This window comes from Prionailurus viverrinus, chromosome B4, assembly GCF_022837055.1.
Source record: "Prionailurus viverrinus isolate Anna chromosome B4, UM_Priviv_1.0, whole genome shotgun sequence".
Classification (NCBI taxonomy): Eukaryota; Metazoa; Chordata; class Mammalia; order Carnivora; family Felidae; genus Prionailurus; species Prionailurus viverrinus.
The window spans coordinates 46,005,264-46,032,199 of NC_062567.1; the positions used below are offsets into that span (position 1 = coordinate 46,005,264).

The following is a 26,936-nucleotide window of genomic DNA, read 5'->3' on the forward strand; positions in this document are numbered from 1 at the left end:
CCATTATTTCTTCTAATATGTTTCCTGCCTCTTTCTATCTTCTCATTCTGGGACTTCTAGAATGCAAATGTTATTCTATTTGATGCAGTCCTACAGGTCCCTTAAACCGCTTTCATTTTTTTTATTGTTTTTTTTTCTTCTGTTTCTCTGTTTGGGTGAGTTCCACTGCTGTGTTTTCTACTGATCCTTTCTTCCATTTCATCTAGTTTGCTGTTGAATACTTGTGGTGTATTTTTCAGTTCAGTTATTGCCTTCTTCAGCTCTGTGACTACTGTTTGGTAATTTCTTATATTTTTATGTCTTTTGTTGAAATTTTCACTGTTAATTCATCCTTTTGAGTTCAGTGAACATCTTCATGACGGCTACTTCGAACCTTTTATCAGGTAAATTACTTGTCATTCATTAAGGGTTTTTTTCCTGGGGTTTTATTTTATTCTTTTGTTTGGAACATATTTCTCTGTTTCCTCATTTTGCTTGACTCTCTGTATTTGTATCTATGTATTAGGTAAAACAACTGTCTCTCCCAGTCTTGAAGGAGTGGCCTTGTGTCAGGAGAAGAACATTATCATTCAACCTTGCCCTAGCTCTTGGTTGTCTCTTGAACCTTTGTGATCAGCTAAGCAGCTTGATTTATTCTTGTTGCATCCCAGTTGGATGCTAAGGGGAGTGCTAGGATTTGTCAGTGGAGATCCCAGTGGGAGTGCTAAGATTTGTCAGTGTTCCAAAGGGGGGGATCTCAGTAAACACTTAGTTTCAGGCTGATTGGAAGCCATGCTCTCAGGCAGAAGCTTTTAAGGTGAGCAAGTATGTAAAGTCCTGAGGCACCACAACTGTAAACCCTGTTGACTTCCAAACCAGTTGATCTGGAAGAGTCCTCTGGACAACTGTTGTAAAAATCAGGGCTCCAGACAGGTATACAAGCTCCTTTCTGGGAAGTACTAGCAAGCTGTAGCAAGACTTAGAAAGATTACAAAAATGGAATTGCCTGACCTAAGTTCCCTACGCAGTCTGTAGATGTGTGGCAAACTTGAAGACTGCCCTTCAGGCTGAAACTCCAGGACAACTAAATAAACCTTTGTCACAGACACACCAGTGGTATGTTTCAGTCTACTGCCTGTGCAATGCCCTCAGGATGGGAGCCTGCCAACAACTGCTTCTCCAGTTGTTACAGTTCTGTGGGGCCCAGGGACAGAAGCCCCCAAGCCACCAGAGCTGGCTGATCAAGGAACACCCCCTTTGTGGACTGTATGGGTTTTAGGGAGGCAGTGGGAGAGCACAGGACTGAGACACATGCACCAGCTCTAAAAAGGCATGACATTTTTTTCTATATGCAATGGCCATCTTTATCCCAAGAAATATGCTTGGTGTTGAAGTTGATTTTGTCTGCTATTACTATAGATATTTTAGCTTTCTTCTGTTAAGTCTTTTCATGGTATACTTTTTTTATCCTTTTATTTTCAACCTACTTATGTCTTTATATGTAAATGGGTTTCTTAGCATTGTACTTTTTTTTTCCAATCTGAAAATGTCTGAATTTTAAGCGGAGTGTTTAGACCAGCAGTATCCAATAAAAATAGGATGTTAATCATATATGTATATTAAATTTGGGATAAACACATTAAAAAATTTTCTGAAAAGATGAAATTAATTTTAATAACATTTTAATTAATATTAATCCACTCCATTTAAAATATTACTATTTCAGTATATAATCAATATAAAAGTTTACATATAACTTTTAAGCGTAAGTTTACTAAAATTAAATAAAGCTTAAATTCAGCTTCTCAGTTGTACTAGCCTCATGTCAAATGGTCAGTAGTGTATGTGGCTAGTGGGTACCAATTTTGACAGTGCTCGCTTAGAGCATTTATACTTAACATAAGTATTTATATTGTTGGATTTAATTTTAATCTATCATATTGCCAGACTGTTAGTGTGGGAGATTGAGGCAAGCTGGGTTTAAGGTATTGTCACTTTCAGTTCATCACAGATTTCAAATTTTTCCAGTGTTTTCTGCCAGCAGTGGATGAGTATATTTCTCAGTGCTCCAATTCTACCCTCAGTATCGATAAGTCCTGAACACCCGCACCACTGGTCTCCAAGATTTTGCCCCTCTTCTCACAATGGATTGCTGTTGCTTTTTACTAGTGCTAAATTTTTGGTGAGCGTAAGGGAGGTTTTTAGTTCTCCTGACCCAGCCTCGGGCTTAGGCAGATCCTGTGATCCTGCTGGGAAATTGTCAGCATTCCTACCCCTCATTATACACTGACAGCTAGTCTACTTGGGTTGGAATTTCTGTCTTTTCCCCAGTAGGAGTAGAATTCTACTTTGTATGAGTGCATGATCATAGGTCCAAGGGAGATTCTGCCCCTGTCCCAGGAACAGACTCTTTCACTTCTATCCATCCCTCAGAAGGGGGTATCTTTGCCTGAGAACTTGAACAGAAAGTTGTTTCTGTCCTTCCCCAGTGCCTTAAGGCTTCTGCTTTGTATTCAGGAAAGATCCAGGGAATTGAGTAAGGTTTCAACGTGATCTATTAGTGGAGCAAATTATCACCTGCATACCTGTGCCATCCCAACCCCCTGGGGGGAGGGGAGGTTCTTACCCTCAATATTCTCCTGAGCACCTGATTAAAGCCCACAATAAGAGCTAGAAAGAGAGTGTGGACTCTACTTGTGTCTGGGACTCCCAATCATTTGAAACTAGCGCTGTCCTAGAACTTTTAGGTGGTGGAAATATTCTATATCTGCATTGTCCAGTACAGTAGCCACTAATTTTGAATTTTATTTAATTTTGATTCATTCTGAGTCTGATTAAAATAGCCACAGGTGGCTAATAACTATTCTTTTGGACAGAACAGTTCTAAACTGTCATTGGAAACACACTCAGCCCTTATGAATTCATTAAGATCTTAGTTGCTGTCTTCTTTCCTGCTTTAATGGGGCCCTTCCTCTTCCTGCCATGCTCTGCTACAGGTGAGAAAGTCCCTCCTGTCTGCAGGGGGCTTGCCACTACTGAGTATTTAGTTCATTCGATCGCCTGGCAACCTCACTTCCCTGACAGGTTCAAGAAAAGTTATGATCTCATGGATTATTTTGCTTTTTCTTCTTGTTGGGGGTTGAGTGTGACATTGACTTGTAGCTTTCTACATCCTAAGTGGAAGAGGAAATTTACATTGATTTCTAAAGAGCAAAAATTAATTAATAATGGTTTCTTATCTCTCATCTTCTATCTCATTTTAAATTTTTTTTTAACATTTATTTATTTTTGAGACAGAGAGAGACAGATCATGAATGGGGGAGGGGCAGAGAGAGAGGGAGACAGAATCGGAAGCAGGCTCCAGGCTCTGAGTCATCAGCCCAGAGCCTGACGCTGGGCTCGAACTCACGGACCGTGAGATCATGACCTGGGCCGAAGTCGGACGCCCAACCAACTGAGCCACCCAGGCGCCCCATCATTTTTAAAGACTCAGTTACATCCCCCCAGATTTTAAAAGGGATAATAAGTTCAGAATATAAGAACTGGGAATTAAGGCACAAATATTTTTGTGACCCTAGGCATGAGGTGACATTAGGTGACATTTGGTTTCAGCTTCCTCCTTTAAAAAAAAGTGGGAATTAAAGTACATGATGACTAAGATTAGTTTTGAGCTCTAAAATTACCATTATTTGTCAGTTAATGATGTGTTTTTTGCCATCTTTATTTTTATAACAGGCAGTTCTTTTTAAAGTTTAGGAAACATGCATAGTATCTGCTCAAGGAGTTGACACATTGTTTTTGAGAATAAAAGGGTATATTTGTTGCAGTCATTTGTTGTGTGTTAGATGCTTGTCTTGATGAAATAAGCAATGACAAAGCAACTGGCCTTGGGGCAGTCCCTTGCTATTTGTCTATAGCTGTTCTGAGTCTGACGCTCTTAGAGAAAGCTGAGAAACATGGCAAAAAAAAAAAATCAGCACAAAGAAGTCAGTTGGCCATTTCAAAGGAATTTTACCCCTTAGGCCCTGACATCTGATTAATATTTAATTGATTGAGAACCTTCAGTATATTTTCTGCGCTTTAGAGAGAAGTTGCTTCTCAATAGATACATTAATACATGAAAACAATTGCTTAGAAATTGGGGAAATGTTATTTATATCCCCCTGTCTCATGGGTTAGTAAAATCTGAGAGAGAGTAGTTGTAAATATTGCCAAACACTTTAGAGACACTCTTCAAATATAATATTTATAATATATTCTACAAATATAAACATATACCCATACATTATACAAATATAATGTATTATAAATAAAAATAATGCATGAGTTTTTATTTTATTTATTGTGCACATTCTGTATGTCACGTCTTATGTTCTAGAAAAATAAAGATAAATAAATACCCACACTGAAAGATGTATACTATGGTGTAAAAAACAGACAAACCATTACAAAAATATTAATGCTGTAAGAGATTTATGTGAGAGAGACTGCCCAGCTCTCCTAAGAAACATTGGGAAGGTACCTTAGAAGAAAAATGTATTGAAAATTTAAGGAAAATTTGCTAAATGAGTAAAGAATGAAAAACATTACAACAGAGTCAAAGGGAAGCATATTTGCAAAGAGCGGAGGCTTGCATAGCATGACCCACTTGTAAATTACAAGGAGTTATGATGGCAAGCATCCATGGTTCCAGAAAATGGTAGGAAAAGAGGCTAGAAAACTTGAGAAGAACCTTGACTACCTTACAAAGGAGTGTAGACTTTCTGTAAGAGATGAGGAATGGTGACAGATACAAAGACATGACATAGGAAGATCTCATTGGGGAAAGTTCCTTATTATACCAGAGTGGCAAGTCATAGAATCCTGAATCGTGCGTTGGAATGGGCAAATTGTCAAGCAGGTAATTTGAGTAGTGGTTCAAAGTATGAACTTTAAAGCAAGTAAAGAAATCTAGAAACCATATGTGTAGCATTAGATAGGTTGTTATTTTCTTGAAATCTTAGTTTCTAAGTCTGTAATCTGTCCCAGTGGTTGGGGTTTCCGTAGAGACTTATATAATAATTATTTTGTTTTTTTTTTGTTGTTGTTGCAGTTATTCAACTCTGTTGTTGCAGCACAAAAGCAGCCATAGGCAGTATATAAGCAAGCAAGCATGGTTGTGTTCCAGCAAAACTGTATTTAAAGACACCAAAATTTTAATTTCATGTAATTTTGATGTGTCATGAAAAATTATTCTTCTGTTAATTTTTTCAACTATTTAAAAATGTAAAGGCCATTCCTACCTCACAAGTCATATAAAGACAAGTGGCAGGCCAGATTTGTCTTGGGGGCCGTACGTTTGCTGATTTGGGAGAGGGTGCTATAAAACAACGTCAATATTTTGTAATGAGAGAAATGTTAAAATAAACTCCTTAACAAAATGTGTAGCACTTAATATAAGATCAATAAGTACAAACAATACCAATGTAATTAAATAGAAAATTACTCAAGGGGTTGGAAGCAAAAGAGAGTCAACACAGATTAGGCAGGGCAGAGGCAGTGAGGTAGAAGTAACTGGTTTAAGGCAGAGATTCTGACAAAAGTGAGAGCACCAGGTAGCCTGCAGGCTTAAAGATTTTGAGCAGAAACAAGTAGAAAAAATTCAGGTGAGATTTGAGGCAGGGAGAATAATTTGGAAAGCTGTTGAAATATTCTGGGAAAGAAACGGTGAAGACTTGAACTAAGCTTATGGGTGTGTTGGGAGCCATGACTCTTGGACCACAGGAGGCTGCTGCCGCCAGCTCACCTCAGTAGCCTGCTTGAATAGAGCTGAGATGTCAGGTTAGGTTCCAAATCACCATCTAAATGTTTATTTTTGAGGCAGGGGGGAGGGACAGAGAGAGAGGGAAACAGAGGATCAGAGCCCGACACGGGGCTCAAACTGATGAACCATGAGATCACGACTTGAGCCAAAGCCAGACACTTGACCAACTGAGCCGCCCGGGTGCCCCTCCAAATCACCATCTAAACATAAGTTAGGAACTCTGGCCTGGGACCTGGGAGCAGTCTTTTTTTTTTTTTTCTCCATCAGAAGTGAGGGTCTAGTCACAGGTTTCTTTCCCTCAAGAGAAATGTGTTAGAACAGGTAGATTCTTAGATTGATCACATCAAAAGCAAGGATACTGGTCACTGACCCAACAGCTCTTTTAGTTTTAATCCATCAAAACAGAGCAATCTCAGAAAGAAGCACCTCTCAGCACTTAGCAGTTACCCATAAGCACAGGGCTAATTCCATTTTCTTGAAAATAGTATTCGCCCCACATTTGTTTTATTTCTTCATCATCTATCTAAGCTAGTCACCTACAGAACTTTAAGAAACTTCTTATTCATGATTGTCATGAATGATTCAAAGGTAATTAAGGAACACAAAACAGTCTTCAATTTAAACATCAGATTTTATTATGGGGACACCTAATGAGAAAAAAATAATCATATTAAATGTCATTAAAATTTTTTTGATTAAAAGAAAAAATGGGCATTTAATGTTAGGATTTCTAGCAAAAATAATGCAGTAAATACATGCTTGTGATGCACTCTTTACTCCTACCACAAAGCAAAAAGAAAACCGTAAGTACATTGGTAGCCTCAAAAATAAGTTAGTTGTCTCTAAGAATAACACAACAGAAACTCCAAGCAAGGAGGTGCACTGAAGCCCTGGGGCCTCTGTGCTCTATATTTGAAAGAAGACAGCCCTGATCTTGGGCCCCAGTAGAATATGGATTGAAATTCTTCATACTAGATGGGCACTGAGCTAGGCTTTCTGCTTGGTGCAGAGATGCTTTCTGCCTGTGATACAATTATAGATGGAGGCCTTGAGATGCAAGGAACACACACAGTCAGTTTTACTATCAAGGACCAAGCTAGTTACCCTCTAATTTGGAATGTATTTGTGATAGCCACTCTGTCTCCCACAATATCAAGAATTTCAGGTAACATCGTATGCCCTGTTTCTAGACTAGGGGATGTGGTGAGCTGAAAGAAAGCTATGGCTAAACTGCCTCAACAGCAGGAAACAAAAAATGGGACAAAAAGAAAACAAAAAATTAGCCTAGGGCCTGCATTTCAAAACACACAAAGAAATGTCTGCTAAAAAAGATCAAAACAACAACTCTAACATTGCAAATTATATTTTATATAGCAATCTGACAACAAATATACAGTATGCTATGATGTTCAAAGAAATAAATATAAGAATTGCATCAATTTAAAGGGATTAAAAAATTATGAAGCAAAGATTGGCAGAAATTAAGCAAAAATATCAAAAAAGCATAAAATAAATGTTTTAGAAATTAAAAATACACTTATTTAATTTAATATTTAATTGGTTAGATGAGACAAAATTATCTGAATGCATCAAATTTAAATTTAATTGAAAAACTTCAGTAGATGGGATAAATTCTATACTGATAACAGTTAAATAGCTAGTAAACTGAAAGATAATACTGTGTGATTGCTTTATAATTATAATTGCCTTACAATTCTCAGGTAGGAAGGTGGGAGAGGCTTTAAGAGGTTAAGAGTTCAAGAAAAAGAGAATGGAGGAAATGATGGGCACAATATTTCAAGAGTTGATTATGAAAACTTCCAAGACTTGAAGAGTGACATCAATCTGTAGATGGACAAAGCATTCCAAATACCTGGTAGCGTAATTCAAAAATAAGACAACACCTAAATATGTGATGGTGAAACCGCAGATTACCAAGAATAAATAAAAAGCTTAGAACCTACCAAAGGAAAACCAGTATCGTATCTACAAAGGAAAACTGACAGAAGTTTTCTCTTGCACAGTAATTGATTAAAGAAACAATGGAGCAATAGCTTCAAAGTAGTGAGAGGAAATCTTGTAATTTTATGCCCAGCTAAACTACATCAAGAATGAAGATAAGGAACTTGTCCAGAATACAAAGTCTAGGAGAATTTAACACTTAGAATCTAACTTAAATACTCTTAAGTGATGTGTTTTAACAAGGAAGATAAATCTAGAAGGAAGGCACAGGACACACACACAAAAAAACAAAACAAAACAAACCTGTGGGAATGTGGAATGCAACAAAAGTTGTATTACAAATTAGCAGAAGAATATGGAAAAAGAATCCATGAAACAGGCAAAAGAACCAATTTTACGAAAAGAAAAGCTGAATGACTAACATTAGAAAAGATAATTAACCTCTTTCATGAATTAAAAGAAACAAACTTTCACATGGCAAATTTCATGTGGCAAAAATTAAAAAGGCTGATATGAGCAAGTGCTGGATAAGAATATGGAAAAAGAGGGACTATCATACACTGCTTATCGAAATGTAAATTGACAGAAAGTTAGAACACATTTTTACAATAGCTCATACAATTGAAGATGTGCATACCATACTATCCAGGATTTCCAGCTTCCAGAAACATGTCCCAAGATTATTGCAGCATTATTTGCAAAAGTGAATGACTGAAAGCAATCTATCTAACAAAATAACAGATAAACAGTATAGTGTGTATAATTCTAAAGTGAACACTAAAATAAACTTCCTAGAAATACTCGAATCAAGGTGGACAAATCTCAAAAGCAGTGATAGGTAATAGAAGTAAGCTTCAAAATGACTCATATAATATGAGACCGTTAATATACTTTAAAACACGTAAAATAACATTTCACATGGATGTCGTACACATATAAATATAAAAATAAAAACACATCAGAAGATAACCACCAAGTTCAGAGTAATAATTGACTTCTGGCCATTGTGGGAAGGCAAATAGGATCTGAGTAAGTTATATGAGGGAGTTGCAAATATATTTTGTAATGCTGAACTTCTGGAACAATAAAAAGATTGAGGACAAAAAAGTTATAAGCAAGCAAAAGTAATAAATGATACACATATTCTGACAATTCTATTTCTTTATCTAGTCCAGCCTGGTCCCCAAGGCAAGAAATGGAAGTGTAAAGAGGAAGGAATATTGAATTAGAGCAGAATTTAACCTTGCCATCACTGAAAAACACGTAATAACAGCTCTGGTTTATAGCACACCCCTTAACTGCAAAAAAAGAAAAAGAATGAGGGAAGGAACTGGAGAGACAGTAAAACATTTTTAGAGAATGCATTGGAGTGCTATTGAAAATAGTAATTCTTGGATTGAATTTGCCTCTGTAATGCCTGGGCTTGCAGTTTAGAATTTATAGCTGACCTGGGTCACTTAGGTTGAAGCTCAGAGAAGTATAAGAAGAGAACATGCAAATAGGCATTTTTAAAATTCTTTTAGTTTAAATTTAAGTAACTTGCAGCAGAAAAAAAAAATCACAAAATAAAATACCCATGCTGTAATCCTCATCTATCTCTTGAATTTCAAAGTTGGGCTGTGGCTTTGATGTGCATACTCCATGCCACAGGGAATGAAAGATTGGGTGGGCCTCTCACTTTTCCATAGACAGAACCCTGGTGAGGGTGGGAAACAGGACTCCAGGCCTGGAAGAGTCCGTGCTCAGTGGCTGCTTTTTGTTGTTAGCTTTCATTTTGGTTCTCTTAGATCCAGAGGCAGTAGGTGGATTTGGTAGACTCCCTGGGTTAGTAAAGGGACTGGGTTGAAAGAAAGACCTTCAAATAGTTCAAAACTTCTTTGGGATTAATCAAAGAGCAATACTCAAGAGTCTTCAGGGGTTGGTTGGTGGGTTTGCTAACATGACAAAGTGAATTCACTCTGTAATTGTTACCTTTAAGCAGGAAGACTCAGGACACATCAAAGATAAAATAGAAACATTTTAACCAGAGAACATAGCATGTAGTCTACAGGGACATGATCACAATATATACCCTAATCTGAAGGCCCTTCCTGACTTTTTGATAGTTTGGCTTGGTTTTTTAAGAAAATTCCAGGCAAAATCAAAGCTTTAACATGTTGCTTCAATCCTTCCTGGATCTCTTTAATCAAAAGCAAAAGCTAAAATAGATTATGATCCTGGAGGGCAAAATGAAAAATACTTTTTTTCATTGGTTGAGACAAAGTAGATTGAAACAAGGTAGGTACTTGATAATTGTGGAATAAGTTAAATTAAATTTTGATGTCCTATGGTATCAAAATTGAAAATTTTAAAGTGTAAAATTTAAAGTAAGGATATTGCTTCCCTTTGGACTATAGATGATTTCCAAGAATTGCTAATGCTAACACTTTGAATCAAATTTATTTTTTTCTGTAATACAATAGTTGACTCCAAACTAAGTTATTTAAAAGATTTTCTCGAATAAAATGAATTCAAGTAAAACTTATCCAACAGCACCATAAGAGGGGCACAGGAGTTCAATTATTTTACAAGATTTTTGCTGAAGAATGGGTTATGGAGGAGATGCACACATACATTAAATTGCAGTTTTAAAAAATGAGTATTTAAAAAGTTTGTAATGAATTAATAAGTCAATCAAAATATAAATGAACATTTTTTCAAACTTCTGCAGGAAGAGGGGTTTGATAAACACCATAAATTGTGATTCTCACAACCTAGGATGGTTTGTATTCTTATACTTAATATAGAAAAATAAGTAGTAACCTCACACACAAAAATAAAAGATGACATAAACATTTATCCTTGGTCAGGGCCAAATGTATTTTCTGCTGCAGGTCTGTTTTTAATATCAAGTTTTCTTGGCTTGGAAAAAAGAAAAATGAACTAGGAATTTGAAGACATCGGCTCTGCCACATACTTAAGTTGCTTTTAACAAATAATTTAAAGTCTCTGAATCATCATCATTATTTTTATCGGTTGAATGGCAGTATTTAGATTTGCTCATCTTAGATCTCAGGGTTGTTGCAAAGGCAAGTGGAAAAATGAATATGAAAGTTCTTTGAAAGGCACAAAACACCTTATAAATGTATTCTGTTAGTTACTGCTAAGTAGACCAGTCAGCTCATAAGTATGCAGCAGTTTAATGCTCATGGATAATAAAAGTATATAAGGTTTTGATAGGCATAATTTTTGCTGCTTTCAAGTACTGATAATGATTTTTGTCCCTTTTCCTCCACTTCCCCTTTCTCCATGTACTTCCCTTCTGCAGAACCCCTACCTGTAACCAGTGTTTCAATATATGACTATAAGCCTTCTCCTGAAACAGGAGTCCTGTTTGAAATTCATTATCCAGAAAAATATAATGTTTTCACAAGAGTAAACATAAGCTACTGGGAAGGTAAAGACTTCCGAACAATGCTATATAAAGGTAAGAGGCAAAAGGAAGAGTGATGAATGATAACGATTCCTTTTTACATGATGTTTGCCAAAAGGTCTTCTCTCTTGCTCTAAAGAGGTCTCAGGATTCACTATCTGACCGTGAAAGAACCATTACAAAGAAGTATTAATTAATGAAAATCTTGTCGTCATGAATGTTAGAACATCTGGTTTGCTAGAGTCACGTGCAATGCATAAGCATAAGAAATACTCAAATTATTACCACTTTATATGTGCAGCGTGTCTGGTACAAGAAATAAATTCAAACTTAAGCTTAGAAACACGTCACCCTACCACTTCCTTCCAGGTGTGTTAGAAGGGCATTTCTAGAACTAAGAAGCTAGAAAGTCACCTTCCACCAAGTTTGACTTGGAGGTGGTCCAAGACTATTCTCAAAGGCAAATGATAATGCTTTTGTGTACCCTTGGATGTATTTTTTATCTGTATGACCAGCTAAATGATTTCATGCATTAAAATACAAAAGTTGGTTTCATTGTTTGTACTGTCTTGATGGGAAAGAGAAAGACAATCCTATGGGAATCAATCTCAAAAAAACCTGCTCAACTTCTCTGAGTAGACTCTTAGAGGAGGATAGAGAAGGAAGGGTGGAGGGGAGCATTCAGCTCCATTGGGAGTGAATTGGGAAGGAAAGGAACCTAGAACTCTCAGGATACGACATGTAACATTTCTCTGTTGGCTGGTTATAACTGGAAACATGTATTAGGGAGGTGGAAAATGAGTCCCAAACTACACAGGGCATGATATCCAGAAAAGTGTCCTTTTGACTTGTTGCTTTTACAAACTCGTTTCTTCCATGAATATTTTTATGAGACATTGTTTAAAACACATGCATCGATTTTTATAGTTTTTGAAACTTTAAAAAATGAAATAAATATAATCATGAACTCCACAAATTAATCACATTTTTTATTTTCCATGAGAACAGATTATCTGCAAAATAATAAACGGGACCTTATTTGCTTAGTGATTGCCTGCAAATCCAAGTTCATGAATGACTGAGATGCGGTCTGTGGAATTTTTGTTGAGTTTAAAGCCAGCAGTTTTAAAATAAGTTAATTAATATGCTCTCCTTTTTAAGTTAATTAATTGTTTAAACTATTTTTGGCTTTTAGTTCAATAAGTGGTATTTTTAGTTTCTTTGCCATGTTTCTTCCTGATTTGGATTGGAATTTAAATTTATTATTTTCCTAGTGTTTTCCAAATGAAATCCAGATTTGTATTTTCTTCTGTGTTTGATCAAGTGCTATCTGCCAACTCGCAGATAAACCATTCTACTTTAAGAATGGGCCAGTTTTTACAAGTGAGCCTAGTGAAAACATGTCTTATAAAATTATTTTTTCCTAAGTCATAAAGTGGCAAACTATCTTTGATTTTTATCATAAAGTAAATGGCTAGCATAAACCTAATCTCGATAATTTCTATATATTATCTTCTCCATTTAATGCACCAAATGTCCCTGCAATAAAAATTTAATTCCAATTGTATCCAATTCTTGTGGAAAAAGCTTTTCGGGATTTTGGACCGAAAGATCCAAATTTTCACCTCTAACCTTATGCCAAGTTTGTATTACAGACCATGCCAGAAGTTGAAGGGGATATTATTTTATGGCAATTTAATTATGATTGTTTAGAACTTCCTAAACAGACGTGGCATTTAGGAGACCAGAATTGTAATATAATTGATTTTTTTTTCTTCTCAGATTTCTTTAAGGGAAAAACAGTATTTAATCACTGGCTGCCAGGAATATGTTATAGTAATATCACTTTTCAGCTGGTATCCGAGGCAACTTTTAATAAAAGTACTCTTGTGGAGTACAGTGGAGTCAGTCATGAACCCAAACAACATAGAACTGGTAAGTCTTCTGAAGAACCAAATTTAGTGAAAAAACAATTAAGTTATATGTTTGTTGCATATAAATATTCTATCATTCTAAGAAAAATTCTGTTCCAGAGCTAAGAAATGAGATACATATATATTTGTAATAGTATTAAACAAATTCTCTATCAGTGTAAGAAGAGGTGAGTAAAATATCCAAAAAAAAAAATCTAAAATATATCAATGTAATCATAGACTTACAATCTTGGTTTGGAAAATAGTACATGATACGACTAAAAGTTACAATTAAGTGACTTAACATGACCAAGTAGACATCTATTATTCTATAACCTGGTAAAATGCTCATATGGCAGATAAACAGATAAGAGATGTTCTAGTACAGAATATAGATTATTCAAGGAAAATATTGGGATTCATGTGTATCTAAAACTTGGAGTGTTTAATTTTAGTAGCATCACTAATACGAAGCACGGTTATGGGATGGATGGATGGATGGATGGACATAAATACACACATACTCAATGCCTGTCACCAATACCAATATAGTTGACATTACCTGTGTCTAATGACATTACCTTTGCCTAAATTACTCATTACAAATGTTGGAGATGCCTTTCATATGAACGTTGGGAATGGACTGTAATAGATTACCACTGAGGCCCTGCCAATCTGAATTCTAAGATGCTATGATTTTCATTAATTAGACCAAGACAAAGAAATTATTTCAGCTAAATAAGTTATTCACCTCAATACACTTACAAATAAGTCTATTTGTATTTTTAATTATTCAGTTACAGTACACTTACAAATAAATCACTTATAAATAAGAATCCATTTGTATTTTTAATTATTCAGTTCAACTAAGGAAGCATTACCAATTGAGTGACTTCTACCTGGAAGTTGTTCTAAGTATGAGAGATGTAGACAAAATCCGGTGAGATAGGTTCCCTGTCCTCAAAAAATGGTAGAGATACAATACAAATGGCAATCATACATGGCAGAAGGTGATAAATGTCATAAGAGGTGCAAAGTTATATAACTGCACAGAGGAGGGAAAGATTAATTTTTATTAGAAATTCATGGACAAAGTGATATTTAAGCTGTTCTTTGAAGGATAGGTAGAAACTGTTGCAGGTAGAGACCATATGGTGTGCCTTCACAATTTTCTCCCTCTAGAAAAGTATACTTCCATAATTCACAAATTGATTTTGGGCTCATATGTTTCATTCTAGAGAGGTAAGGTGTGAAGCCATATTTCTAACATGTGTGTTATTGTTTCTAGAGACATGTATTTACCTTTTCTAAGCGCAGCTGTGTCACAGGGAGCATTTTTATCTTGATAGCTAAAGTACACTATAGCTGCTTGTTGGTAAGAAAGTTCCAGTGGCGAGACTCAATTGCTTTAAAAGGAGATTTTGATAAGCCGAAGAATATTTACAAAGCTCTGCTTTGGGCATGGTGAAATTACCTGTTGGACAAGCATACTTATCACTCGTTACTGTATTTGAAATATGAGTGGTGATACACCAATGTGAATACATCGTGCACAGAATCTTAGATAAATGTGTACTCGACACCACAGTAGTTCTCGATGTAGATTATCTTTATATAGTAGTAGTAAAACGAACCTCTGTTTTGTAAATCCGCTTGCATATTTGACTCACGAATAACTATTTGCTGTCATAGAATTAAAAATCACTCGAGAATGAACATTGTCTCCCTTACAGCCCCGTACCCACCTCGAAATATCTCAGTTCGCATTGTAAACTTGAACAAGAACAATTGGGAAGAGCAGAGTGGCAGTTTCCCAGAGGAATCCTTCATGAGATCACAAGATACAATGGGAAAAGACAGACTCTTCCGTTTTACAGACGAAACCCCAGAAATGCCCTCTGGCAACATTTCTTCTGGTTGGCCTGATTTTAACAGCAGTGACTACGAAACTACATCCCAGCCGTACTGGTGGGGCAGCGCATCAACAGCTCCTGAAAGCGAAGATGACTTTGTCAGCGTACTTCCCGTGGAGTATGAACATAACAGTACACTCGGTGACACTGAGAAATCAACATCAGGCTCCTTCTCATTTTTTCCTGTACAAATGATTTTGAACTGGTTACCACCCAAACCACCCACTGCCTTTGATGGGTTCCATATCCACATAGAAAGAGAAGGTAACGTAATGGGAAATCAGTGAAAATAGCAAACGGTGTGCAAAGGAAAGGAAATTGAAATGTTTTCAAACTAAATTTAGAAAAAAAGAGTGCTGGTAGACAGTTAAGATTTCAAGATAAATGGTAAAGGAAGGGAAGAGTCTAATTGAGTAGCAACGTGGACTGAGATTAGAAAACAAAACTGAACAGGTAGGATCAGCATCCAAGGTTTGGGAAGCGTATAAATTGCAAGTTTTGACAACAGGACACGTTTCACTGCCCAACATGTCATGTACCCCCGGCCGCTGAGGGAAACCTTACGTTTGGAAAGATTTTGATTAAAGTTGTAACCATCACAATTACAAAATATCCTGGAGAAATGTTCTGTTTTCCAGGACACAATTTGTGGAAGCATGCAGCAAAACAGTCTTCCTGACAAGATGGCTGCTTTCCCAAAGGGGTCAGACCTGTGTACTGCTTATCTAGGGACTCTTACTTGCCTTAGGGTGTGCGCCCCTCTGGAGCCAGTACCACTCACGTTTTCCTGAAGAGGAGCTGGTAATAAAATAGAAAACGCACAGCAACTGATAGTCTCACTACAGCTGCTGTATTGTGTCTCATGTTCATGTATCCAGCATCTCAGAGCCATTCTTTGTATTTTAGCCCTTACCATAAGAAAAACGGCCATGGCCTTCAGTAAACTTGGGTCATGAATCACATCCAAATTGTTTGGTAGATTTTTATAGTCATTTGCTGTTTTGTTTCTAAAATAACATTCTTTGTTTTATACTTTCCAGTCCAGTAGTTTGGGTGATAAAAGTTGTCAAGTTGGCAAAATTTGAAGTTCCAAATAATAGCTTTATTTCAGAGTAGGGCATTAGTATCATGGACTCTGATGTATTATATATTGTTTGCTCTTATTTTATTTAATAGAGGAAGATATCAAAAGCTGTGGATTCCTCTATGCTGGATTATAGCGCAATCAACCATACCCATATATTGTATAAAGTTGAAATCCTTTGTCATTTCCAATTATTCGAGTCAACAGTCTTAACATTTGCCTGGGATTACTTGTATAAAGTAATCTGTCTTAGTCTGCCCTTAGTTTATTTGTCTCTTATTTTTCCATTCCTTAATATATTCTATGGAAAATAGGATCCCTTAACTCAGAATTTTTTTTAAACGAGTATTTCTGTGCAGGTTCAGTCATGCTTTTATGTGACTGCAATGTGTTCTGTTGAAGGCTATTGTAGTCACCAACGGGTGAGAACAACTTCAAATGCAGTAATAAGCAGCAGGAGATGAACTTTGAAGCAATGTAAAAATCATTTTTACTTTTAGAAGTTCTGGAAGAAAACAGATGAAGGGAGCATATTGCAAGTGTCAGAAAATCTGCCCAGAAGAATTATTTCTAACTAGAAAGAGTTCAGCTTATTTAAAGGCATTTCTGGATATTTAATACTACCACCAAGAATTTATAAGATACTTTGTTGCCTGTTATTTTTTTATTCCTTATATCTAGATGAAAAAGTCAACTATTTTGATCTTTTCCTCACATTCTACTATTATTGTGTGCATATAATGTTGTTGGGAAACCGTACAGGAGAATCCCTAAGTTTTCTTGATTTCGATGCCAAATTTTAGTTTGGTTATTTAAAAGTATTATGAAAACCAATTTGAATACTTAGTCATCTTTTTTTTATAGCACCTTTGATTAAGATGTGTGATATAACATGACAAAAGGAAAGAAACAATATTTTAAAAACTACTTTTTTTATTAATTGACTTGTTTACATTCGAGGCCCTTTCAGATTCCAATTCATATATATTCTCTTTTTTACATATGATTCAGAAAACTTTACTGAATATTTGACAGTGGATGAAGAAGCGCATGAATTTGTCGCAGAGCTGAAGGAGCCTGGGAAATATAAGTTATCTGTAACAACTTTTAGCTCCTCAGGATCTTGTGAAACTCGAAAAAGTCAGTCAGCAAAATCACTCAGTTTTTATATCAGTAAGTACCAAAGGGATTATGTTGTACTTACAGGGGGACTAGGACAATGGAACCGGGGAGATTAATGATGCTCCAGCATCAATGATTCATCAAACCTCAGAGACCCTGAGAAATCTTCAAGGTCAGGGGAGGCCCAGATCCATGAGATTTTGACAGCAGAGGAAATATATGTATGTTTAATAGTAGCAGACCTACTCAGAGGTTTAGCTTACAGATTTTTTTTATTATTGTGATAATTGAACATTATTAAGCTGACTTTCCACACTAGCCATCGCAAACTCTCCAAGGACATGGACGCACTGTTTAGGAAATATGGCTTTTGTTTAAGGCCGTATAGAAAATTGATATTTTTGGACTATGTGAAAGGTCTCGCTAGAATGTTGAGCGTATACAATTCAAAGGACAAACAAAGATTCATGGGTAGTGGGACCTAGGTGGTTGCCATAAATTTGGCACAAGAGGACAAAGCTAGAGCATCCTAGAAGCCCCGGTGCCAAGTCTTAGGGTGGCTTCTACTGATGCCATGAGGGGCAAGAGTAAAGTAATTACTGCCTCTAAAAGCTGCACAAATCGTGCGTGTCTGTAATGCTTTTAGCTAATCTGAATGTTCACTAGAGGTTTAGAGGTCAAAAATCAGTTCAAAGCAGTTAGATGTGTCTCCAATCAGAAGAAAGGAAAAACCAGGAGGCAGTGGATAAAAACTGCTCATCAAAAAGGATGGCCACCCTATACTTTATCTCCCTCTCCAAAGGCAAAATACCACCTTTTGTCAATCCTCAGAAAGGTGGGTGGGAGAATGAGAAGGGAGGTAGAGGGGAGAGATCAGCTTATTTCACAGCTGAAAAATGTTGCAAATGACCCATGTAGCATTTCTATTTAAGAAACCAAAAATGCCGTCCCTGATAAGAGGCCTAAAGATCCGTTAGATATACAGAAAGATTAGTCCTAATTGTTTGCACATCGATCTTTGACCTGAAGTCACTTGAGAATGAGGACAAAGTTTAGTATTCCATTTTTTCTGAACCTGACAATGTCTCCTTAACCAAAAGGTTTCCTGGCCTGTCAGTAGAGGTGCACCGCAAGTGTGAAGAGCATCCAGGAACACTCCCTCAGCTATTCTAACCTCGCTTGGCTTTCCCTTCTCTGAATTGCTCCTGTGTTTCATAGTGCTCAGCACAAAATACAGAATTTATTTGTGTATGATATTTCTCTCGATTTCTTTTATATGTGTACATCTCGCTTCTCATACCAAATTACAAAATCCTAGCCTGGGGTTATACTATTGATGTATTAATTCTGCTGTACCTTCAACCAACAAGTAATTCACTGAACTACTTTCATGCGTCAGGCACTCTGCCCTAGAGTATCCAAATTGACTAGTGCTATTGAGAATGTGTCAGAATTGCTCCAAAATATAATTATTTCAAAGAGGTACCTATTAATATTCATCTAGAAAAATATAAGGCACTAAAATTTTTGTTTTTTCTCTGCCAATAAAAGAATAATATTTGTAGTACTTAGGATATTCTATTCTGCAGTAGTGGGTCATTCAGGTGTACTATATACATATCTTTAGTTTAAAACAGGACAATATAGATATAAATACTATACTTACCTGAGTAAGCCCCTACACACAGTGTAGTCTCACACCAGCTAAATTCTATTCACAGACCATTTTCCTGATCCAAGCCGGGTGGGAGTTAAGCTATGACATTAATATTTATTACATTTCATTCAGATTTATGTTTTTTTTGTTGCATTATGATTTCTAGGTATGTAGCTCTGAAGGTTTTCCTTCAGAGATGAGAAGTAAGGTAGAAACTTATATGAGTCCCCCAACAGCCTTACATTTCAATTACCCCCATTTTTCAGGTGGAAAAAACTAATTCATGGAAAGTTTAATGACTTTCCCAAGCGTCCAAGTGAGGACTAGACCTAGGAATATTTGCTAGCAAAGTCCATTTCCATGTAGCCTGCAATGACCTGTTACCTTGGCTCGATTATTAAATAAGTGAACTTATTTTCCTTATTCCCACTTTGGCTCTCTGTGCACCTGCTACCCCAGTAATCTCCATAACAGTGTTAACACTTCACATTTACATAGTTCTCTAACACATATAATCTCATTTGATCCCAGCGACAGATGGCATCATGATAAATTGTCACAAAGCAATGACCCAGGAGACGGGGGGTCTGGGTTGGGCCCCAAGCACTTATTAGCTCTGTGACACTGGACATGCCATTCGCATCTCTGGGCCTCAGTTTCCTCATCAGTTAAATGAGGTATCGGATCTCTGAAGTTGTCAATCCTAACATTCTATGATTTATCCATTTGGCCATTTGGCCATTTATCCATCTGAGATTCAGAGATGTTAAATCATTTGCCCAGTCATTTGCTCACTAATGAGCAAAACTGAGTCTGGGTCAACGTACCTGTCTCCAAACCAATGTTTTCATAGTGCCTCCAGAAGTGTCATGGAGGTGTTAAGAGCATGGATTCTGGAACCAGCCTTCCTGTGTATGACTCCCAGCTCTACTTTCCCTTTCTCTGCCTCAGTTTCTTCATCTGACAGTGGAAGGAGGACTAGTACTTATCTCATAGGTCTGTCATGAAAATTAAAGGATTAAACTATGTAAACATATAAAAGCTTCAAACAGAGCCTGATACATGGTGAATGCCAGGTCTCTTTGCCACCACTATTATGGTCATTTTTTATTGTCTTTATCTCCCTTGCCCCCTTTGCTGTGAGCTGGAGACTGCTCTCCCCTGCAGAGCCACTTCCTTCTTTTCCCTTCATGGGTTCCAGCCCAGGAAGACACTCAGAAGTGTATCCTAAGCAAATAAAGAAAAGTTATGCATTTGCATTTCAACAAGGACTTTCTGTAGATAATAACCATCTTAACACTTCTTGAGTCCTTACTATGTGTCAGGCACTGTGCTAATAACCACTTTAAAAACTTAAGAGAACAAAGCTAATGGTGGGCATTTCTATGCTGATACTTTATAATGAGGAACCCACCGCGACCTTCAAATGATCACCCGGATTGCAGGCAGCTTCTATAATTGAGCCAGCCAGTTTGCCTGTTTCTTCTCTCATACAGTCACACCCCGCCTCTTTGATCCTGCTGTTACCAAATTTAAAATCTTTTCACACGATGGCACTCGAGGCTAATTTGAATCTCAAAGTAATTATTTCTAGAGACCGAAAGTCCTAACAGCAAAGGAACCATAAACACTGATGAAATGCCCCACCCAGTGTTTGTTAGAAGACAAGTAGATTCTCTCGGGTGGAGAATTGACCAGCGTCACCTCAGATGCACATAACAGCTGACTTAGAGCTTCTCTCTGTCCCTAGAACTGATTTCGTTGCTGCTGCCACTGCTGTTCGGGCAGTGGTGAGACCAGCTGGGCAGAGAACATACAGACGTACCGGTCCAGCTGCCGGTCTTACTTTGAGTATCTTTGTAAGGGCCAAAGGAGAACAACATGATTTTTAAAAGGAGACTCTTTTATCTCAACCAGCTCGGTATGACACCTCCCTTGTGCTCTTATGTGAAATGTTCAGGCCCGTCAGGAGAGTGGATCGAAGAACTGACTGAGAAGCCCCAGCATGTGAGCGTCCACGTTTTAAGCTCAACCACCGCTTTGATGTCCTGGACGTCTTCCCAAGAGAACTACAATGGCACCATCGTGTCTGTCGTGTCACTCACCTGCCAGAAACAAAAGGAGAGCCAGAGGCTAGAAAAGCAGTACTGCACTCAGGTAAAGGAACAGAAAACAATGCTGACGGGCTCATTCACCTGCTGTGGCACAGCCAGACAGGCAGAGCCAGGAGGCCGGTGTGAGAGGCTGTGCTGAGGTCTCCCCCGGGTGCGTTGTGCACGGGGGATGAGTGTGCATGGCTCTTCAGTGACTGTCTTCCTCCCTGTCCCTCTCAGGACTACCATCTCCCGTTTATTTCCATGCCTCATTCAGGAGACCTACGAAGGGGGGGGGGGGGCACCTGGGGGCTTAGTCGGTTAAGCGTCCGACTTCGGCTCAGGTCATGATCTCATAGCTGGTGAGTTCGAGCCCCGCGTTGGGCTCTGTGCTGACAGTTCAGAGCCTGGAGCCTGCTTGGGATTCTGTGTCTCCCTCTCTCTCTGCCCCTCCCCTGCTCACACTCTGTCTCTCTCTCTCAAAAATAAACATTAAAAAACTTAAGGGAAAAAAAGAGACCTAGGATGTGGCAGGTACTCTGATAGATGTTGGGGATCTAGATAATTTCTGTGCATCTGCCCCTTGCAGAGTTTATAATCTAGTGAGAACAGAGCATAAGGGAACATACAGTTACTGCAGAGTATAAAATAAGGCCCAGGGAGCCCTTATGAGTTCACAGAAAGAAAGAGCTGGGCATGAGTAAATATGGATTAGGGAAAGAGGATTGGGAAAACTGGCCAGAGAAACTTTTACCTGGCAAGGAGACAACCAAGCAGAAGATTCTGGGGAGTTTTTGTTTGTTTGTTTTACTTTTCCCATTTTCTTTTTCTTGTTATTTAAACTACAAAAAATAATTCATGCTCACCGGAAAACTAATTCAAAAATTAAAAGTACGAAAGGAAAAAAACTCCCCCTTCACTAATCGCAGCTAAGAAGAGCTTTTTAAAAAAATTTTTTTAAATGTTTATTTATTTTTGAGAGAGAGAGATAGAGTGGGAGCCGGGGAGGGGCAGAGAGAGAGGGAGACACAGAATCAGAAGCAGGCTCCAGGTTCTGAGCTCTCAGCACAGAGCCTGATGTCAGAGGCTTAACCCACTGAGCCACCCAGGTGCCCCGTTGAGGAGAGCTTTGAAGGAGAAATAGGACTTAGCTGAGCACAAGGGAGCATGAAGGGCAAGTGGAAATGGGGTGCAAATCATTAGTTCTGGGAATGGCTACCAGAGTGAGCTTTCAGGCCCAACCATCCATCCGGAGGGAAACCCTGCCACGTGGGCCCTGGGGCAGATCCTGCAGTCCGTCGCCCAGAAGTATCCACAGGGAGCCTGGTGCCCAGCCGTACTTTCCCAAAACTTGGTTTTATTTTTTCATACGGTCAAATGTACTGATTCTTGGTGTCTTACAAACAGAGTATTTACTTCCCCGCAGGTAAAATTATCAACTCGTGTGTCATACACTGGAAATGTAATACTCAAATACAACAGTTGCTATATGAAAGCTTTTAGGGCATTTAATGAAATTCAAAGAGTGAGAAACTTGAAACTGATAAGATGAATTTAGGAATCCTGGCCTTTGGAGTGCCAGAAAGGCTTAAAAGTACTGAGATACGCTTTTACTTGAGGATGAGGCTACCCCTTGACTTCAATTAAATTAAGGAGTAAATATGCTAAACAGATTAACTTGTAATCACGACTCACTGTGCAGTTTACTAGCTTCCTTTCCTGAGCCTACCGAAAACAGCTGACTGGTTACATTGGTAGAAACATCCGTTTCTCTTACAGAACATGACATAGAACTTGACTGCTCCAAGGTACATCGCTTCGCCCTTCATCTGATGTACAAATTCTGTATCTTTTGCATAGAAGCCAAAGGCTAACGGTATAGATAGAGTTTGTAAATTATAAATGAGCCAGAAAAGGCTGGTCTAAGTGTACTTTGACAGTGCCTTCTTGAGATGCAAACATGAAACTGTTAAGGATTACAGGCAAGAAGGCCAATATTTAGAATGGAGGGTGGGATCTAGACCTGCCCGGATCTAGACCCGGGATCTAGACCTCACTGTGTGAGGCATTATCTCAATTACCACAGGAACATTTTGAAGATTTTGTTATTACACCAACATTATCCATTGCCTCACTATACACTCATGCATGCGCGCGCACACACACACACACACACACACACACACAGGCACACACATATGTTTAGACGAGGAAACATTATTCAAAAAGTCTCAAAAACTGGCCTGCAGTCACGTGGCCATTAATCAAAAGAATCCAGAAGACAGTATCACCAGTACCTGTCTGACTTGGGCTTATTTCCTAAAGCAACTGTTATCCAGAAAAAAAAAAAAAATTAATAGTTCTTTAATTCTGTCTGCAGTGGTACTGTGATTGCATTCAACAGGAAATTCAAGATTTCCTGCAGCTCAAAAATAAGAGTGATTCTAAGGCTAAACACATACAGTAGTCCCTCCCCTTATTCATGATTTCACTTTCCGTGGATTCAGTCACCCATGGTCACCCACGGGCCAGAAGCAGATGATCCTCCTGTGACATATAGTCAGAAGGTCAATAGTAGCCTAGCGATAGGTCGCAGTTTCTACGTCATTCATCTCACTCTGTCTCATCACACAGACATTTTATCGTGTCACGGCACCATAAGAAGAGAGCGTATAGTCTTTGACACAGACTACATTCACACAACTTTAATTACAGTATACTGTGTAATTGTTTTTACTATTGGTTATCGTTGATCTCTTACTGTCCCTGATTTATAAATTAAACTTTACAATAGGTTTATAGGTATGTAGGTATAAGAAGAAACAGAGTACATACAGGGTTCGGTACTACCCATGGTTTCAGGCGTCCACTGGGGGTCTTAGAACACAGAATCCCCTGCAGATAAGGTGGGACTACTTAAGATAATGCTTCACTATTCGATACTTTCACTCTCCCTACTTGGCATCTACCACTGACTATACCACAGGATCGTTGTTTATATATCACCCAGGTCATCCATGAGAGTCACTGCGAGTACCGTTACCCTCCCTTATACCACCGCTGATTTCTGCATGCTAGGTGGGTCCTAGTGCAAGATCCTAGAAATAAAACAAATTTGACTCGAACCTTGAGTTCATGAGGCTTAGAGTCTGGCCTTCCATGGACCCATTAATTTGAACTTGTCCAAATCCCGCATGTGCTCTTCATGTCTGGTTGTTGTTTCGTGTATAAGTTTGCGGGCAACAAATGTTTGTGGAAAAGGGTGTTTTGCATTGCATGCCCCCTAACAACCATCGTGGTGCTTTTCATTAATAAATATATGAGGAACATAAAGTCTGTGCTCCATCAGTGTTATACATAAAGGACCCTGTCAATTCTTCAAAGTAAATGTGCTCTCAGTACTTTCTCTGAAGACTCACACACAATCCTAAATTTCGGGATTAAAAAATGTTACATAACATATGTATGTATATTTATTTTTAATGTGATCTGCCTTGGTCCCTAAGTGCCTTCCAACAATTTACACACCCTGTTATTTAATAGTCTGCATGTATTTCCTGTGCTAAGACATCTTTCCTCCTATTTCTTTAGCTGAAGAGGGATAGGACCGGTGCCTCATTGGAGAGGCATTGGACTGAACAGAATTCTCTGAAATGGAGACCAAGTGAGCTGGGAAAGGGAAAGAGGAAATAGTGAAATGCAAAGATGGGATGAAAATTGGGGAAGGGGATGTGGAATGATCCTCTGGAGAATAAAATACATATTATACACATTATTTACTAAGTAGAGTGCAGTGTACCTACTCCCAAGGCGGTCCAAGATAAATAAAGAGTGATAAATAAATAAGAGGGATAAAAGCACAGATACCAGCTGGCAGCTTAGCAAATATTCGAAAACAGGGTGGCAGAAAGGAGTTGGTGTTTATTAATTGTTACCAAGATTATTTGCAACACCGTTGCCCTCTTCTCCTTTTTTTTTTTAGCAGTGTGATGTATATACACATAGTTGCTTCTTATTAAAAAATCCAATCATGTCCCTAGGATGAATTTGTTATGATGGCATATTTTTTGCATTGAGGTATAATTATCACATTATATTATATTAATGTCAGGTGTGCAGCATAATGATTCAAGAGTCACATACATTGCAAGATGACCATCACAATAAGTCTAGTTGCCATCCATCACCATACAAAGTTACAAAATTTTTTTTCTAGGGATGAGAACATTTAAGATTTACTCTCCTAGCAATTTTCAGAGAGGCGATACAATATTACTAACTGTAGTCATCACCACGCTGCATGTTACAGCCCCGTGACTTGTTTATTTCATGACTGGAAGTTTGTACCTCTTGACCTCCTTCACCCATGTCATCCTCCTGTGAACCCCTCTCCCCTCTGGCCACCCCCATTCTGTTCCCCATACCTATGAGCTTTGTTTTGTTTTGTCTGTTCATTTGTTTTGCTTTCTAGTTTCCTCACAGTGAAATCATACTATATTTGCCTTTCTCTTACTTATTTCAATAGTAAAATACCCTCAGGATATTAAATATGATGGCAAACTTAAGTGGCTATGACTTCAGGTAGTCATTTGAATAATCAGAATCAAGTAGTTGCCTAAAATATTATCAAACCAAAGAGATTTAACGCCACCCTGAAGTAATCTACGCTTTGTCTGTCCTGCTATTCTAAATATTCTAAAGGAGTGATTGATGAGCTAGGTTAACATTCACAGGCATGCCTACATGTGCATAATATGTTGTTAAGTCTTAAAGGAAAGTTCGGAGCGACATTGATAATGCAACACCTATATGGTTCAATATAATATTGTTTATTTATATATGTGTGTAGGAGGGTCTGGAAGATTGTCCCCCAAAATGCTGGAAGTGGGGGGGAGGAGGATAGAAAAATTGCCAGTTAACTTCATTTGCTCTTCTGTTGGGTGAATAACTTTCGCAATGCGCATTATTAGTTTTATCATTTAAAAATGTATTTTAAAGAAATAAGCCAATGTTGCTTAGTTGTGCACAGCATACACATTCTTATTCATAGTTTGTCTCTTCAGGAAATGCTCCATCAGATGAGAATATCTAGTTGGCTAACTTTACCTAGATGGCTTCCAGCAGAATTCACATTCTAAAACATGGGCAAGGACGCTTGGGTGGCTCAGTCAGTTGAGCGCCCAACTCTTGATGTTTGCTCAGGTGGTGATCTCCGTGGTCATGAACTCGTGATCTGGCAGTCACGAGGTGGAGCCCTGAGCCACACTCAGTGCGGAGCCTGATTGGGATCCTCTGTCTCCCTCTCTCTCTGCCCTCCCCAACTCATGCTCTTTCTTTCTGTCTCTGTCTCTCTCAAAATAAATAAATAGACTTGTGAAAATAATAATAATTTTTAAAAAAGTAAAACATGGGCAAAAAATTCTGGTATGAGTGAGTAGGAAAGAAGGGGCGGAAATGCTATTTTATGAATTCAACTTCATTTTATTTTGTTTAAGTTACTGGAAAAGAAATTATGGTATGCTGCTCCCCCTACTTACATTTAGAGCAAGTTGTCCCAACTCAAGTTAAACAATTCCTATTGTGTAGAATCAGTTTCTGGTGTTAGAAAGGCTTAAAATTCATATCCATGAATTCTGTATTTATTCTTAAAATCATAACGAAGCTTAAAAAAAAACCTTATAGCATAGGTAAGCTGTCAACATTATTGTTCTTCTTTGATTTCTTTCTGGTCCTTTCCACAGTAATTTTACAGTGTTATATACCCTAGAGGCCAAAAATTGATGAGGAGTGAATTATCTTTATTGAATCTCTAGTTTCAATAGAAACCTGTGAGGTATATAAGCATCCTCACCTGTGAGGTATATAATAGTATTATCTATAGTTTATCAATCATGAAGCCACGCTAAGAATTATAAATAAATTCCCATGCTGATAAGAGGTAGAGTTGGGATTTGATTTCAGGCAGTCTGAATAGAGAACCTGTATTCTCTCTACTAAG

The 26,936-nt window shown here is 37.9% G+C and overlaps 1 protein-coding gene across 1 annotated transcript in view; it reads left to right on the forward strand.

Moving 5' to 3' along the window:
• The window catches only part of PTPRO (protein tyrosine phosphatase receptor type O), a 117,940-nt gene that overhangs the window by 14,135 nt on the left and 76,869 nt on the right, over positions 1 to 26,936 (forward strand). Inside the window, exons 3-7 of the mRNA XM_047867277.1 lie at positions 11,052 to 11,210; positions 12,939 to 13,091; positions 14,803 to 15,246; positions 17,078 to 17,239; positions 20,806 to 21,002. Of these exons, the coding sequence (XP_047723233.1) occupies positions 11,052 to 11,210; positions 12,939 to 13,091; positions 14,803 to 15,246; positions 17,078 to 17,239; positions 20,806 to 21,002 (1,115 nt within the window). The remainder of the gene's footprint in view (positions 1 to 11,051; positions 11,211 to 12,938; positions 13,092 to 14,802; positions 15,247 to 17,077; positions 17,240 to 20,805; positions 21,003 to 26,936) is intronic.